This window comes from Canis lupus, chromosome 17 (genome assembly GCF_011100685.1).
Source record: "Canis lupus familiaris isolate Mischka breed German Shepherd chromosome 17, alternate assembly UU_Cfam_GSD_1.0, whole genome shotgun sequence".
NCBI classification, from domain to species: domain Eukaryota; kingdom Metazoa; phylum Chordata; class Mammalia; order Carnivora; family Canidae; genus Canis; species Canis lupus.
This window is the reverse complement of record NC_049238.1, coordinates 25,650,942-25,666,911: the sequence shown is the minus strand read 5'-3', so window position 1 is coordinate 25,666,911 and position 15,970 is coordinate 25,650,942. Positions and strand designations below refer to the sequence as shown.

At 43.4% G+C, this 15,970-nt stretch overlaps 1 protein-coding gene across 16 annotated transcripts in view; it reads right to left on the bottom strand.

The window, feature by feature from the left end:
* The window catches only part of BIRC6 (baculoviral IAP repeat containing 6), a 230,691-nt gene extending 215,075 nt beyond the window's left edge, over window positions 1-15,616 (bottom strand). For 13 of the 16 annotated variants that reach the window (XR_005372291.1, XM_038561234.1, XM_038561222.1 and 10 more), the window contains exon 1: window positions 15,261-15,616. Coding sequence is in view for 15 of the 16 variants with exons in the window: in XM_038561234.1 (XP_038417162.1) it covers window positions 15,261-15,594 (334 nt within the window). In the remaining variant the exon portion in view is untranslated. The remainder of the gene's footprint in view (window positions 1-15,260) is intronic. The other 3 variants (XM_038561230.1, XM_038561232.1, XM_038561233.1) reach the window with 1 other exon arrangement.
* Between the last annotated feature and the right edge of the window lie 354 nt (window positions 15,617-15,970).

Here is a 15,970-nt window from a genome sequence, read left to right as displayed (position 1 = left end):
GCAAGTTCCAATTCCCTCTATTCACTGCATCTGAAAGTTCCACCAAATCACCTATTTTACTATAATCTTAAGCATCTGACATCAACTGATGAACATAATCATCATGAAGTTTCCATGGATGGGACTCAATCTTTAAGGACCTACTCCCTGCAAGAAATTTTGAGGTCTATTTCACATATATTATTCAATTTGTCACAGTTAAATCTCTCAAACACCTTGGAACACAAAAGCCACATTCTTCCTTCAGGATTCTGAGCTGGCTATAATTAAGTAAAATTTGGAAGCTACCTTCCCCATCTGATGTTGTTCAAGATAACCCTAACCATCTATACACAAATTTGGTGCTACACAAAGTTGTCCATGAGAGAAGGAACTCAGCTATAAAGGAATACAGTTCTATAATATGGAGCACATAATCCATGATTTTCTATTTGGAGCTCATATTTGAAACTACTGTTCTCTGTTGAATACCATGGCACATATACCCAGACTAGTAGTCACACAGACCTTTCATCATTCCTCACATAGCCTACATTTTAAGTCAGTCCAAGTCAAATTCCATCCAAATATGATGGAAATCCATCTAGCTGTTTTTGCAAGCTACAATAACAGTCCAACAGAAACTTCCCTGGATATCTGCCCTGCTGCTTCCTCACATCTTTGCTCAAGGACCACTTCAGAGAGACTCTCCCAGACCACCTCACAAATTTACCCATTACCATCTCATACCAGCTCTAATTTCTTATGGCATTGATCACCACTTAATATTAGTGTGTAATACATCTAGCTCTTCCCACTGAAGCATGAGCTCTAGGAAAGCAAGGACTTTGTTAACTGCTGTATCACCAGTGCTTGACACACAATAAATAGTTTTGAATAAAAGAATCATTTTCTATAGTTTTGAAGAACTTTTTAATGTTTTTAAACTATAATGTGATAAAATACAGTATTTTCACAGCTTTATCTGCTGACACAACAAAGACAGTTCAAACATGAAACTAGTTTTGATCTGGTACAGAAAACTCCAGCCATCTCTAGCCTTCATAGTCCCATTTTCCACTACCTTACTCTTGCACCCAGTATGAGATCACTGTCCTTGGCTATAGTGGCATTTTGGTGAACAAGTATCAGAGCACTTAGCTGGTTCAAAAATCAACCAAAACTGAATTACAGCAGAAAGGGACAAACTAGAAAGCAGCAGCAATTTGGTCCTTGATATATCCCTGCTGCTTACAAGTATATTTCATTATATATATTCACTAAATAAAATGTAAAACGCATGGGGGAGGGAGTGGTGCATGGATGGCTCAGTCCATTAAGAATCTGCCTTTGGCTCAGGTCATCCCATGGTCCTAGGATAAAGCCCCACATCAGGCTTCCTGCCAAGCAGGAGCCTGCTTCTCCCTCTCCCCCATAACTCCCATTGCTTGTGCTTTCTAGCACTCTCTCTCTTAAATAAACAAAATCTTTAAAACACACACACACACACACACACACACACACACACACACACACACACTGGGGTAGATTTTAGTAGCAGACTAACTTGGGAGGTTTCTCTTACCAAAAAAATTAAGGCTATATAGAATACTACTCAATTCAAATCAAATTACTCTCTCATTTATCCCAGGCTTATCAAACAAACTTAGTCATGAAGTTTGAACCTCTAAACCTAACTGCACATTAGAATCATCCAGCATGATGTAATAGTTTCCAAAAAAAAAGGTATGCCTGGGCTCTACTCCAAATCACTTAAGTCAGAACACTGGGACCCAAAGGGTGCCTGGGTGGCTGTCAGTTAAGCATCCAACTCTTGAGTTCAGCTCCCAGTCATGATCTCAGGGTCATGAGATCGAGCCCTACACGGGACTCCTCACTCCCTCTCCCTGTGCTGCTCCTCTCGTTGTTTTCAAGCACGTGTGCACTTAATCATTTTTCTCTTTTTCTCTCAAATAAATAAATAAAATCTAAAAAAAAAAAAAAATACTGGGACTCAAGAATTTTTTTTAAAGTTCCCCTGATGATTCTAATGAGCAACCGAGGCTGAGAACCCACTGCCCTTTGCATCTCCCCAGTCTTACTTCTCTCCTACTTCATAACAAACTACAGAAATAAATCATGAGGACTTAAATTCTTGGCACCCATAATAAATGTCAAAGAAAACACTCCTATCTGCCCCATTCTAACATTCCTATCATTTCCACCAAAGAGTAAGCATATTTGTCTCCCCTAAAATACATCCCTGATTTAACATACTCAAATGAGACCACAATTACTTCCGTTGAGGACTACCCTTGTCACAAACTATTTTATATGGCAATTACTTCATTCTTTATATTTGTAACTCTATTATCTCTTTTTATAATTTTTATTTATTTATGATAGTCACACAGAGAGAGAGAGAGGCAGAGACAAAGGCAGAGGGAGAAGCAGGCTCCATGCACTGGGAGCCCGACGTGGGATTTGATCCCGGGTCCCCAGGATCGCGCCCTGGGCCAAAGGCAGGCGCCAAACCGCTGCGCCACCCAGGGATCCCTTTTATCTCCTTTTTTATACCCAAAGAGTTTGTCTTAACTTTTTCATTTCCTTCACATTTGAGGTCCTACACTTTAAAAAGATATTTCTATATTCATTATCAGGTGATTAAGTAGTCTGGGTAAAAATTTGCCCAGTCTGGAGGGATGCCTGGGTGGCTCAGTGATTGAGCATCTGCCTTTGGCTCAGAGCGTGATCCTAGGGTCCTGGGATGGAGTCCCGCATAGGGCTCCCCGTGGGGAGCCTGCTTCTTCCTCTGTCTCTCTCTCTCATGAATAGATAAATAAAATCTTAAAAAAAAAAAAAAAAATACCCAGTCTGGGCACTTGGCTGGTTCAGTCAACAAAGCATTCAACTCTTGATCTCAGAGTTGTGAGTTCAAGGCCCACAACTGGACGTGGAGCCTACTTTACCAAAAAATAATAATAATAATTAATTAATTAATAAGTAAATAAAAATTATTTTTAAAGCAAGAATTACCAGTCCATTTTAAAGAAATAACTCTGCAAACTTACCTTGCCAATGGCATGAGGCTATGAACAGTATAATGCACACATCAGAAAGGTACCTCCCACCCACTCCCCACTGTTCTTTTAAACTATATTACAGAAATCTATTATTGTTTATAGTCTATCTGTAGTTAGTTACAACCAACACCTCTAAAGACAAAGCACCAAATTTTCAACACCTTAAGTATAGCTGTAACTACAAATTGCCAGTTAAACAATAAGGTTATAAAGGGTGCACATGTACTTCTGCTTCCTCCCAAGTCTCACTAAAAAGATAATAAAGAAACAAAGAGGGCATTAAATAAACCCACAAAGGCAAAAGAAACAAGTGAGGAGAGGATAGCAAAAAAATTTTTGAAGTTGGAGGACAGATGGAAGCGCCTTAACAGACTGATTTGCCCTGTAAAAATATCAAAGCTAAACCAGCAGGAGGAAATGCCAAAGTAACTGTGTTGTAGTGGGTTTTTGTTTTTTTTTTGTTTTTGTTTTTTTAAGATTTTATTTATTTATCTGACAGCACAAGCAAGCAGGGGGAGCTGCAAGCAGAGGGAGAGAGAGAGAGAAGTAGGCTCCCTGCTGAGTAAGGATCTTAGAACTCATGACCTGAGCCTAAGACAGATGCTCAACCAACTGAACCACCCAGGCACCCTATGGGGTTTTTTTTTAAGATTGATTGATTGATTGATTGATTGATTTTAGAAAGAGAATGAGATAGTGTGTGTGGGCATACAAGTGGGGAGAGGGGAAGCGGGAGAGAATTTTTCAAGCAGGCTCTCCACTGAGAGGGGAGCCCGAGAGACATGGGGCTCCATCTCACAACCTATGAGATTATGACCTGAGCTGAAACCAAGAGTTGGATGTTTAACCAACTGGGCCACTCAAGTGCCCCTGGTGTTGTAGTGTTTTGCAAATTACGTAGTAATAAGTCTAAAACAAAAATTACTTCAAAGTAGTAGCCTTTCACAATATTTTTCCAACTAACTGACACTAATAATGGGTCCTTAAATTTTTTACCTTAAACTAAGAGTTCTTGCCCTGGAATATATGTATGTGAGCCATAGATCAGAGGGACCAAATCCAAGATCTTCAGGCTATCTCATCACTCCCGTCCTTGTACTCTGAACTCTAATACCAACATGTTTATAACAAATACTACCTGCTTCATGCCTCTACTCTTGCTCATGCTGTTCCCTCTACCTGGCTAACTCCTTTTCTTTTTTTCTTTTTTTAAGATTTTATTTATTTATTCATGAGAAACAGAGAGATAGAGAGACAGAGGCAGAAACACAGACAGAGGGAGAAGCAGACTCCATGCAGGGAGGCCAATGTGGGACTGGATCTCGGTACTCCAGGATCACGCCCTGAGCCAAAGGCAGATGCGCTTAACCACTGATCCACCCAGGTGTCCTGGCTAACTCCTTTTCTTCCAAGATCCAAGGTGTCACCTCTTCTAGAAAACTTTTCAAATTGGGAGGCAGGGAGGATTTCAAATTCATCTTATTATCTTCACATAGCAAATAAACATTTGTTGAATTGAACTATATAATTAAGAACACACAAAAAAAAATAATTAAGAACACCAAACCAAAAGTAACACTTCTTGAGTGCCTATGGTAGATTCAGCAGTACCTATGTCTATCAGCTTTTTTTTTTTTTTTAATTTTTATTTATTTATGATAGTCACACAGAGAGAGAGAGAGAGAGGCAGAGACACAGGCAGAGGGAGAAGCAGGCTCCATGCACCGGGAGCCCGACGTGGGATTCGATCCCGGGTCTCCAGGATCACGCCCTGGGCCAAAGGCAGGCGCCAAACCGCTGCACCACCCAGGGATCCCTATCAGCTTATTTAAACTTTCCAATAACCCAACAAGTTAGGTGTGCAAAGAAAAGTTAAACATCTTGCCTAAAGGCACAAATAAGTGGTGAATCATGAAATGAAATGCAGTCTGGTTCCAGAACCAATATCCTTAACCACTAGGCTCAGCATTCTCTATAATTGCCAATGCCTTCCTAATTTGTGTTCCCAAATCCTCAAGCTTCAACTCTGAATTCCCAATGCCTTCTGGACATCTCTCCTTGGATGTCCTTCAAGAATCTTAAAATTAATCTTAAAATCCAGGACCAACATCACTATCTCCCTCTTGCTCCCTAAACTTCTCCAGCAATAACTACTCACCACACCTTCTTATACTATTTATTTCAGTTAATAAACACCATTCACCCCGTTACCCAAAGTAAGAACCCACACATGAGTACTTTTCACCTTGTCAATCTTTCTCAACCCCATACTCACTAAAAATTATGTTGTTCCTATCTTTCAAACTAACTTACATAAAGCTCTCATCACTTCTCACACCTGGGCATTAGCTTCAAACCTCTCTAAAAACAAATTTGATGACCTACAATGGCTCCCTACCATTGACATCAAGTCAAATTTCTTAACAAAACATATTATGATCTTGTCCTTGCTTATCTCTCATCTTCAACTCTAACCATCCCCTCACACACCCTAAACCCCAACTGGTTTCCTTGAAAAACTTCTCTTTGTTCCTTAAATTCACCATGTTTTGAAAAGACTAAAATGTCTCCACACAAGCAAGTACCCTATCTTTTTTTTTTTTTAAGATTTATTTTATTTATTCATGACAGGAGGAGGAGGGCAGAGGGAGAAGCAGGCTCGGTGCAGGGAGCCCGACGTGGGACTTGATCCCGGGTCTCCAGGATCAGGCCCCAGGCTGAAGGCGGCGCCAAACCGCTGGGCCACCGGGGCTGCCCAGCAAGTACCCTATCTTTTTTTTTTTTTTTTTTTAATTTTTATTTATTTATGATGGTCACACAGAGAGAGAGAGAGGGGCAGAGACACAGGCAGAGGGAGAAGCAGGCTCCATGCAGGGAGCCCGACGTGGGATTCGATCCCAGGTCTCCAGGATCGCGCCCCGGGCCAAAGGCAGGCGCCAAACCGCTGCGCCACCCAGGGATCGCAAGTACCCTATCTTAAGATGATGATCCCCAGTAACATTCCCTCCCACCATCTCATCTTTCAAAATAAACCATAAAAGCAACCGCCTCGGGATGCCTGGTGGCTCAGCGGTGATCCTGGAGTTCCAGGATTGAGTCCCACCATCAGGCTCCCTGCATGGAGCCTGCTTCTCCTCCTTCTGCCTGTGTCTCTCTGCCTCTGTCTGTGTCTCTTGTGAATAGCTAAATAAAATTAAAAAAAAAAAAAAGCGCAACCTCCTTTGAGAAGTCTTCTATTTCCCTCAGATTGAAGAAACTACCTCCTCTATTCACACAGCTTTCTGCCTATCTGAATTACAGTACTTAGAACATTATGCTAAAATGATTTACCTAGACACATCGCTAAGCACACATTCAAGAGCCAAAATGTTGCCTTACTTTGTCCCCCTGTGCCTAGCAAATGTTCAATAAATGTATAAATAGCAATCAACTAGCTCTTCACATTACCTTGCTTTTAACAATTTAAGTCCAAAATCAATTAACTTACATAGTTTATATTTCTCCTATAATACAAAAGTATTATGTATGTCCATTAGATTTTACCCAGTCACATTTCCACATACATGGAAAACTGTAAGAATACTGCCATTTCGGGATGCCTGGGTGGTTCAGTGGTTGAGCATCTGCCTTCAGCTCAGGTCGGGAGGGATCCCAGGGTCCTAGGATCGAGTCCCACATCAGGCTCCCTACAGGGAGCTTCTCCCTCTGCCTGCGTCTCGGCCTCCCTCTCTCTGTGTCTCTCATGAATAAATAAATACTAAAAAAAAAAAAGAAAAAAGAAAAAAACACTATCTTTGAACAGGTAATAGTAAAACTTGGAGAGGTAAATGTAAAAAAAAAAAATTTTTTTGGAAAATCTTGAGAATCTTAAAAACATAGCAAAATAGGGGTGCCTGGGTGGCTCAGTTGGTTAAGCGACAGTCTTCAGCTCAAGTCCTGATGTTAGGACCAAGATAAATATCCAAGTGGCACTCCCTGCTTAGCAGGGTGTTTGCTTCTTCCTTTCCCTCTGCTTCTCCCAGCACTCATTGCTCTATCTCACTCTCAAATAAATAAAATCTTAAAAAAAAAAAAAAGCAAAATATTTTTTTAATTTTAATACAAATTCACTCTAATTAACTGTGGGACAATGTTCTGCTAATAAAACAGCAAATTGGGCCACCTGGCTGGCTTAGTTGGTAGAGCACGAGACTCTTGATCTTGGGTTACAAGTTCAAGCCCCATGTTGGGTGTAGGGATTACTTAAAATAAAATATTAAGAGGAACCTGTGCAGTTTGTTAAGCATCTAACTCTTGGTTTCAGCTCAGGTAGTGATCTCCGGATCATGAGAATGAGCCAAGCTCATCATCAAGCTCATGCTCACTCAGCGAGCAGTCTGTTTCAGACTCTCCCTTCCCCTCTGTCCCCTTCCCCCACCTCAAATAAATAAACCTATCTTTAAAAGTAATTAAAAAATAAAATCTTAAAAAGTAAAACAGCAAATCTTTGACATGAGGTAGGTCAACACATAGTATTACTAAAATCTGTCAACTGCAACATAGTTTATACTCAGCCCACAAAGAGATTTGCCCAATTAAGTTTTTATAAAGAACTCAGATGCACTGAGGAGACAGCTATCTTCTAGGACTACTGAAATCCCAACTCTATATGGTGTTTATCATCTATCATAAAAGAATAATTGAGACTAGGAAGGCTGCCTGAACCAAGGTAGGTCAGGAAATAAGAAGTGGTCTGAATCATTTACAATTTCCAAAACTGAGACCTAGAGGAAGATTTTACATTTTATCCAAATTAATGCATGCCTAATTCAGAAGCAGTAAAAATATTTTTTTTCTACCTCTAACAAAGTGATAATAAATGAGTTTTATCCCCCAAAAAAATATTTTTTGGGAATTATGCAGTCTCCTAACTAGTTTTTATACTCCAAGACTTCTTGGAGCAGGCGGCTCTGGGCTTTAAGTCTGTACAAAAAGTTCATATTAAAAAATAGAGAAGTAAAAATCGGGATCCCTGGGTGGCGCAGCGGTTTGGCGCCTGCCTTTGGCCCAGGGCGCGGTCCTGGATATCCGGGATCGAATCCCACGTCGGGCTCCCGGTGCATGGAGCCTGCTTCTCCCTCTGCCTGTGTCTCTGCCTCTCTCTCTCTCACTGTGTGCCTATCCTAAATAAATAAAAGTTAAAAAAATTAAAAAAAAAAAAAAAAGTAAAAATCCACCCAAACTGAACTTTCCTGCAACTGGAATGGAATAAATACAGTGATCTTTTTCTCATTTATGACCATCGTGGAAATTACTCAAATCAAATCAATGTCAAAGGGAAATACTCATAAAGAAATATGAAACCAGAATAATTGTCTATAAACACTGAGAAGCTTTGGAGTTTCTTCACAGTGACAGAAATCTGGAAGCCACTTCAGAAACTGAAGAGATACGATTTCCTTTTACACATATGCTACAACATCTACTGATTAATATCCACACATATACATCCTCAGCTATTTACGTACACATACTACATGAACAGTCCGTATATACATAGAACTAGTAATACAACAGCCTTAACATCATTCTGACATTTAGCTACCCAATACACTGAAAGACATTTATCCAAATAGAGACAGTATTTGTCACCAACATTTCCATTTCCATGTGCATTTCAATGATATCTATCTGTCCTCTGCATATAAACACGCTAAGTCAGTGAACATTTTTTTAAAGTAATAGTGAGGTGGGATGCGTGGGTGGCTCAGCAGTTGAGCGCCTGCCTTTGGCTCAAGGTGTGCTTCCCAGGTCTGGGGACTGAGTCCCACAGTGGGCTCCCTGCGAGGAGCCTGCTTCTCCCTCTGCCTTTGTCTCTGCCTCCTTTCTCTCCCTGTGTCTCTGATGAATAAATAAAAATCTAAGAAAGTAAAAAATAAAAAAATAAAGTAACAGTGAGGAGCATGGCAATAGTAAGTACCCATGACGGTTAAGAGAACATTCACTGTGTACATATGCCAAGCAGCATTAAAGCACTTTAACACGTTTACCACCTAATCTACACAACCATACTATTAAATGTTAATCTTAATTTACAGATGAAGAAGCTGAAGTTCAGGAAGTTTAGAGAGTGAATTAGTAAGTGAGCTAAAATTCAAAATTCAGGAATATTTAAAATATAAATACCCATTCTCTTTAACATGCCCTCGAAACAGTTTATTAAGAAAGCAAATACAAAATGTACTACATTTAGGGGAGGAGGGCACTATTTCACAAAGTAAGAGAAAACACTACTACCAATAATTAAATAAGAAACTACTTGACAAGGGAGCCTAGCTGGCTCAGTAAGTAGAGCATTCAACTCTTGATCTCGGGGCCATGTTGGGTGTAGAGGTCACTTAAATCAAAAACGGAAGGAAGGACTGAACAAATTAGCAATACTTTACCCTTACATCGAAGCAAAAACCAGATCCAAATAGGAAAAACTCCTTAGTTCAAATTTAGGATTAAGTTCAAAAGATTTAACACAGAATATCAAAAAGGTTTAAGTAAATACAAAAAGAGTATTTACAAAGATTTACAAGTAAATAGAAGACATATTTTTGAACACTGAACACACAGTTCTAAGAACTGTATATTAACACTTAATCCTCACAATTAGTATAATTATCATCCCCATTTTGCAAATAGGGAAACGAACAGAAATGTTAGGGAATTCAGGAGAAGCTACACATTTCAATCGGGAGGTGAGGCAAAGAAGATATTGGAATCCTCACCTGAGCCAACTGTCTCCAAAACCAGGCTCCTTCCAATTACGCTAAATTGCAGGCACAAACAATAGCTAAAGAGAGGAACAGACCTAGTAATATCAACAATATGGTCAAGTGGTGTATGTAGAGCTATTTTGATTTTTAAATTCAAAGCGCACAGGCAGCCCTGGTGGCTCAGTGGTTTAGCGCTGCCTTCAGCCTAAGGTGTGATCCTGGAGACCCAGGATCGAGTCCCACGTTGGGCTCCCTACATGGAGCCTGCTTCTCCGTCTGCCTGTGTCTCTGCCTCTCCCTCTTCTCATGAATAAATAAATAAAAATTTTTTAAAAATCCAAAGTGCACATATTAGCCTGTGAAAAGATGTCCAGCATCAAATGTCATTAGGGAATTGCAAATTAAAACAATGAGATACCACTACACACCTATTAGAATGGCCACAATCCAAAACCAAAAGCATAAAATGCTGAGAAGGATGAGAAGCAATAGGAACTGTCACTTACTACCACTGGGAAAACAAAATAGCACAGCCAGTTTGGAAGACTTCTTATAAAACTAAACATAGGGGGATCCCTGGGTGGCTCAGCGGTTTGGCACCTGCATTTGGCCCAGGACGCGATCCTGGAGTCCCGGGATCGAGTCCCGCGTCGGGCTCCCGGCATGGAGCCTCCTTCTCCCTCTGCCTGTGTCTCTGCCTCTCTCTCTCTCTCTCTCTCAAATAAATAAATAAATAAACAAATAGATAAATAAATCTTAAAAAAAAAAAAAACTAAACATAGGGCAGACAGGTGGCTCAGCGTTTTGGCGCTGCCTTCAGCCCAAGGACGTGATCCTGGAGGCCTGGGATCGAGTCCTACAATGGCTCCCTGCATGGCGCCTGCTTCTCCCTCTGCATCTCTGTGTCTCTCATGAATAAATAAAATCTTTAAAAAAAAAAAAAAAAAAAACTAAACACACTCCTAACACATGATCTGACATTCGTGCTCCTTGGTATTTACCCAGATAAACTAAAAAGTCATGTCCACACAAAAATCTGCACACAAATATTTATAGCAGCTTTATTCATAACTGCCACAACCTGGAAGCAACCAAAATGTCTTTCAGGTGAATGGGTAAATGAACTGTGGTACATCCAGACAATGGAATATTATTCAATGCTAAAAAGCAGTAAGTTAGAAAGCCATGAAGAGACCTGCAAGAACTTAAATGCATATTCCTAAGTGAAAGAAGCCAAACTGAAAAGGCTACATACTGTATAATTCCAACTATATGACATTCCAGAAAAGGCCAAACTATAGAGACAGTCAAAAAGATCAGGGAGTGGGATCCCTGGGTGGCGCAGCGGTTTAGCGCCTGCCTTTGGCCCAGGGCGCGATCCTGGAGACCCGGGATCGAATCCCACGTCGGGCTCCCGGTGCATGGAGCCTGCTTCTCCCTCTGCCTGTGTCTCTGCCTCTCTCTCTCTCTCTGTGTGACTATCATAAATAAATAAAAATTTAAAAAAAAAAAAAGATCAGGGAGTGGCAGGGGGTGGGAGAGAGAGACAGATTAACAGGCAGAACAAAGAGGATTTTTATGAAAGTGAAACTATTCTGTATATCAATTTGTCAGAACCCATAGGATGTGCAACACGAAGAGTGAAACCTAATGTCAACTATGGACTTGGGGGATAATGATGTGTTAATGCAAGTTCACTGACTGTAACAAACACATTGATAGTGAAAGGAGATTGTGGGGATCCCTGGGTGGCGCAGCGGTTTGGCGCCTGCCTTTGGCCTAGGGCGCGATCCCGGAGAGCCGGGATCGAATCCCACATCGGGCCCCCGGTGCATGGAGCCTGCTTCTCCCTCTGCCTGTGTCTCTGCCTCTCTCTCTCTCTCTCTCTCTACTATCATAAATAAAAAAAAATAAAAAATAAAAAATAAAGGAGATTGTGTGTGCACAGGGAGCAGGAGGTATGTAGAAACTACTTTCTGTTCAAGTTTACTGTGAACTTGAAACTGCTCTAAAAATACAATCTATTTAAGAAAAGAAAGGGGGAAAAAAACAAAGGTGTATTTAGCAGGTAGGATGTAAAGAAGCATCTATTTAACATACTAGCACATATACACAAATCAAAAATATTTATTAATATTTTGTACTAGGGAAAATAAGGGGATATAAGCAAGGGGACAGGTTTCTTCCCACAAGGAATTTTAAATATAGTTAAACGGACACTGTATATTCACAAAAAGCTAAACAAAATGTAATTTAAATAGTTCAAGAAAGAAAATATACCACAAACACTAAGCTGCCAAATTACCAAAATAGACGTTAAGAAGACAATATGTGCGTAGGGGTTCAGTGGATCACTTCAGACTAAAAGAATCAGGAAGTTAAGATCTGCTCTAGGTCCTGAAAAATAGCTAAGATATGTCTGGAGGGAATTGGTGCATTCCAAGAATGAGCAAAACTACTGAGCTAGGAAAGGAAATTAAATGAACCAGTTCACAAAACTAAATAGGGTGATAAGACTAGAGAGACTGGTAGAGACCAAATCATGGAAGTCAAAGAATGCCAGGCCACAGAATCAGCCTAGAGACTCAGAAATCTTAACTCTTAAAGGCTAAAAGGGAACAAATACTGCCTAACCAATGTTGTACTGATAGCTTTTAGTCTAATGAAAGTATATTTACAAACATTTTGTAACAGATACAGATACTGTGAAGACACACACTAGTGGACAGTCAAAAATTCACCTTTTCCACCCAATTGAATATATATACACACAAGTCCTGCTCCCATCCTTCAATTTCCAATCTACACTAAAAAGCTACCCATAACCCTAAAACCTGAACCCATTCAGAAGACACACTATCACCCATTAAAACTATTATGGTTATACCATGCTTTTTCCCTTTACACAAAGATGTCTTTCCTCTGGAGTATAAAAAAAGTTGCTCCTTGCCCCCTTAACTGGAAAGAGGGGTCACATTAGGGCCATGGTCACTACTGGCACCTTCTCCTCATTCTATTTATAGGACTGTCACCCTCTATTAATCATTAAGAGCAAACCTCAACAAATATGTAAAATACATATGTATTCCAGGTAAGACCAAAAAAAAAAAAAAAAACAGCACTTCCTCCCCAATCACCTGAATAGGTGACATATACAAAACTCTATAAAACCTCTGATAGTTATTATTAATAGCTGTGAGTCTCATAAATGAAGACATTTCAGATTTTGTCCATTGCTAGTTTCAAACCTTTTCTGTAATCCTTTTGTTTACCATAAACTCTCCTACATATTGTTAATCACACATTCAAACGTCAATGCATGGGCATCTGCAATTGTATTCCATCTCATACTTTTCTAGTTAACAAATTCCCCAACATATCCCAGGCAAGTTATCCCAAATCAATGATGTCCTATGCATGTACCTCGAAACTTGTATTAAAACCCTAAAACCTTCTCCTTTAGAAATCTACCACTAGAGTGACTGTTTTCTTCCCTTTCACAACAGACACATTCATACATGTCCAATTTCCCCAACCACTTATAACTCTAAAACACATTATTTCTCTCATAGGCTCCAAGCATAAACACTCCGGTAGACTCCTTTCTATCAAAAACATTTTAAAACTTCCATTAATATAGCTTTTTATAAAAAATTCAAATACATATACTACGGTACCAATTAGTCAGAGTTTAAAATCATGAAAGACAGTATTAGATACTGTTTAAAGATACAAACATACACTAAAAAACATAAACTGTATGAAAACAATAAAACCAAATTAAGGGGAATGCTCATGGGGGAGAGAGGACTGGAGGACTGCCATCCAAGAATTACAGAGAAGGTTTCAACTTTCTAATGTCTTATTTCACAGTCAGAGTTACATGTTTTTTCATCTTATTCTTTAACACCTTTCTGTATTTGAAATATTTTAGGTGAGTTTAAGAAGAAAGATATCCAATTACCAATCAGTATCTCCCTCTCATACATAGTGACAAGTTGTTACGTTCAAATTGTAGTTTCCGCTCATTGTTACATCTGGGACACCACCCCCGCCCCCCGCCCCCCGCCCCACCCCACTCGCCCCGACCTTTACTAAACCAAGAAAAGAAAAAGTACAAGTCTACAATCTGAAACTTTCTCTTAGACTTATCTTAGATATGATCCAGGTTTACATTCTGTAGCTATCGACAACCCATTTCTTTCACAACTCTCACATCAACAAAAGTTAAATTCCTTATTTTATCCTTGTATCCCTACAGTGCTGTCAACTCTGACATGCCTGATTACACATCAACTAGAATCGCGACCTGTATCGTGTATGTTAACATATAAGCGAACTGGTAAGCCACAGAACTAGCTTACTTGGCCAAATGCGGGCAGTCCTATAGATCTCTGTGCACGAGTCTAACTCCTACATTAACTTTTCAATCTCAGCTTAGAACGTCTAAGTTCAGCTACACATCGTTTAACCGCAAATGAAATGTCATCTTCGGCCCAAGAAAACCTGGCCAGGGCAATTCCAAAGCACTGCACTCCAGTACACAGAGCGTTCACCTAATGCATCAAGTCCCGTCCTGGAACAGCGTTCACGCCTCCCCGAAGTGCCCTCCTCCACCGGAGAGACTCCCATACCTCCGAATCCTAACTTTTCGGCTCGCTGTGGTAAAACAAGGAGAGAGGGCCGTAAGTTTCACCTCATCAGGAACCCGAGGGAATCTACGTTTCGTACACCGCGCGGGCCCTCAGTTTCTCATCACCGGGGGGCAGAAGTTGGAAGCCCCGAGCTAGGGGACAAGGTCTAGTCTTCCACGGCGTCCGCCAGAGTCCTAAAGCCGTCGACCAACAGTTCAGGCAGCGGGCCCGCCTACTTCCCTCCCCACCCCCACTCCAGGGGCACCCCCGCCCCCACCCCCCGCGCGAAGCCCGCGGTACATCCCTGCACCTGCGGGTCCTGGAACAGCCGAGTACCCGCTTCTCTGCCCCGGACGGCAGGGCTTGGCTGCCGGCTCCGCCGCTCGCCTCCGGCCACCGGGCTCCCCGTCGGGCCCAAGCTCTCCGACCTAGTAGAAGGCAGCAGCGGCCCCTCCGCAGGACCCACACGGGGGCCCGGCCTGCTCGGGTGCCGAGCTCCGAGGCCGCCCCACCTCCCCCGGAGGACCAACCTACACCGGACGCCCAAGGCCCGGAAGGCGACTCCCACCACTCCCCGACTCGCCAGGCGTCTGTTCCCAGCTGCAGCAGCCGCTGAGAAAGCCCCACGAGCCCCACGGCCCTCGTCCATCGGCTTCTGGGCCCGAGCCCCCAGCCCTGCGCTCGCCACCCCACGCCCGTCACGCCGCTTCCCCTCCTCCGGAGGCCGGGCCCCGGGGCTGGGCGGCTTCCTTCCCCGGCATCCCGCGGGCCCGGCTCCTCCCGCGGCGGCCCGACCCCCGCCCGGCGTGCCGCACACTCACCGCTGAGCGCCGAGGCCTGCAGGGTGGCCCCCGAGGTGCCGTCGATGACTTTGATGGTCCCGCGACTGGTGACGGCCAGGATGGCGTTGAGCGCCGGGTGGTAGGAGAGGCTGTGCAGCCCGTCGGCGTCGCAGCGCATGCAGCCGTCCCGCAGCACCAGCCACTCGGAGACCCCGGCCGCCCCCGCCGCCGCCGCCGCCGCCGCCGAGGAGCAGCCCGGGCCCGAGGCCGCCGCAGCCGCAGCCGCCATCTTCCGGCCTGCGCTCAGCACAATCACACTGGGAAGCGGCTCAGTGACAGTCCCGGGAGGTGCAGCGCCGCCGCCAGTCACCATCCGGGCCAGGGGGCAAGCGGAGCGCGTTAGCCGGAAGTGAGGTCAGGCGCCGGCACGCACGCGGGACGTCGGCCGCGCGCCGGAGGGGCCACGCTCGGAGGGCGCGCAGGAGGCGGGGCCGCGGCGGGGGGCGGGCAGCGGGCGGCTGGAGCATGCGCGGGAGGGCTCGCGCGTGCCACGCGCCTCCGGTCCCGCCGGCTCCGCGTCCGCAGTGTCCCAGTTCCCGCCCGCCGTCCCCCGCGAGCCTGGGGCGTGGCCGCCGCCGGGGCCCCGCCTCGCGCCCTCGCGCCCTCGCGCCCTCGCTCCCGGCGGTGGGGGTTGGGCTCCGTGGGACCCCCGCGCGGGGAGGCGGCTGGCGCGGGCGCCCTTGCGGCGG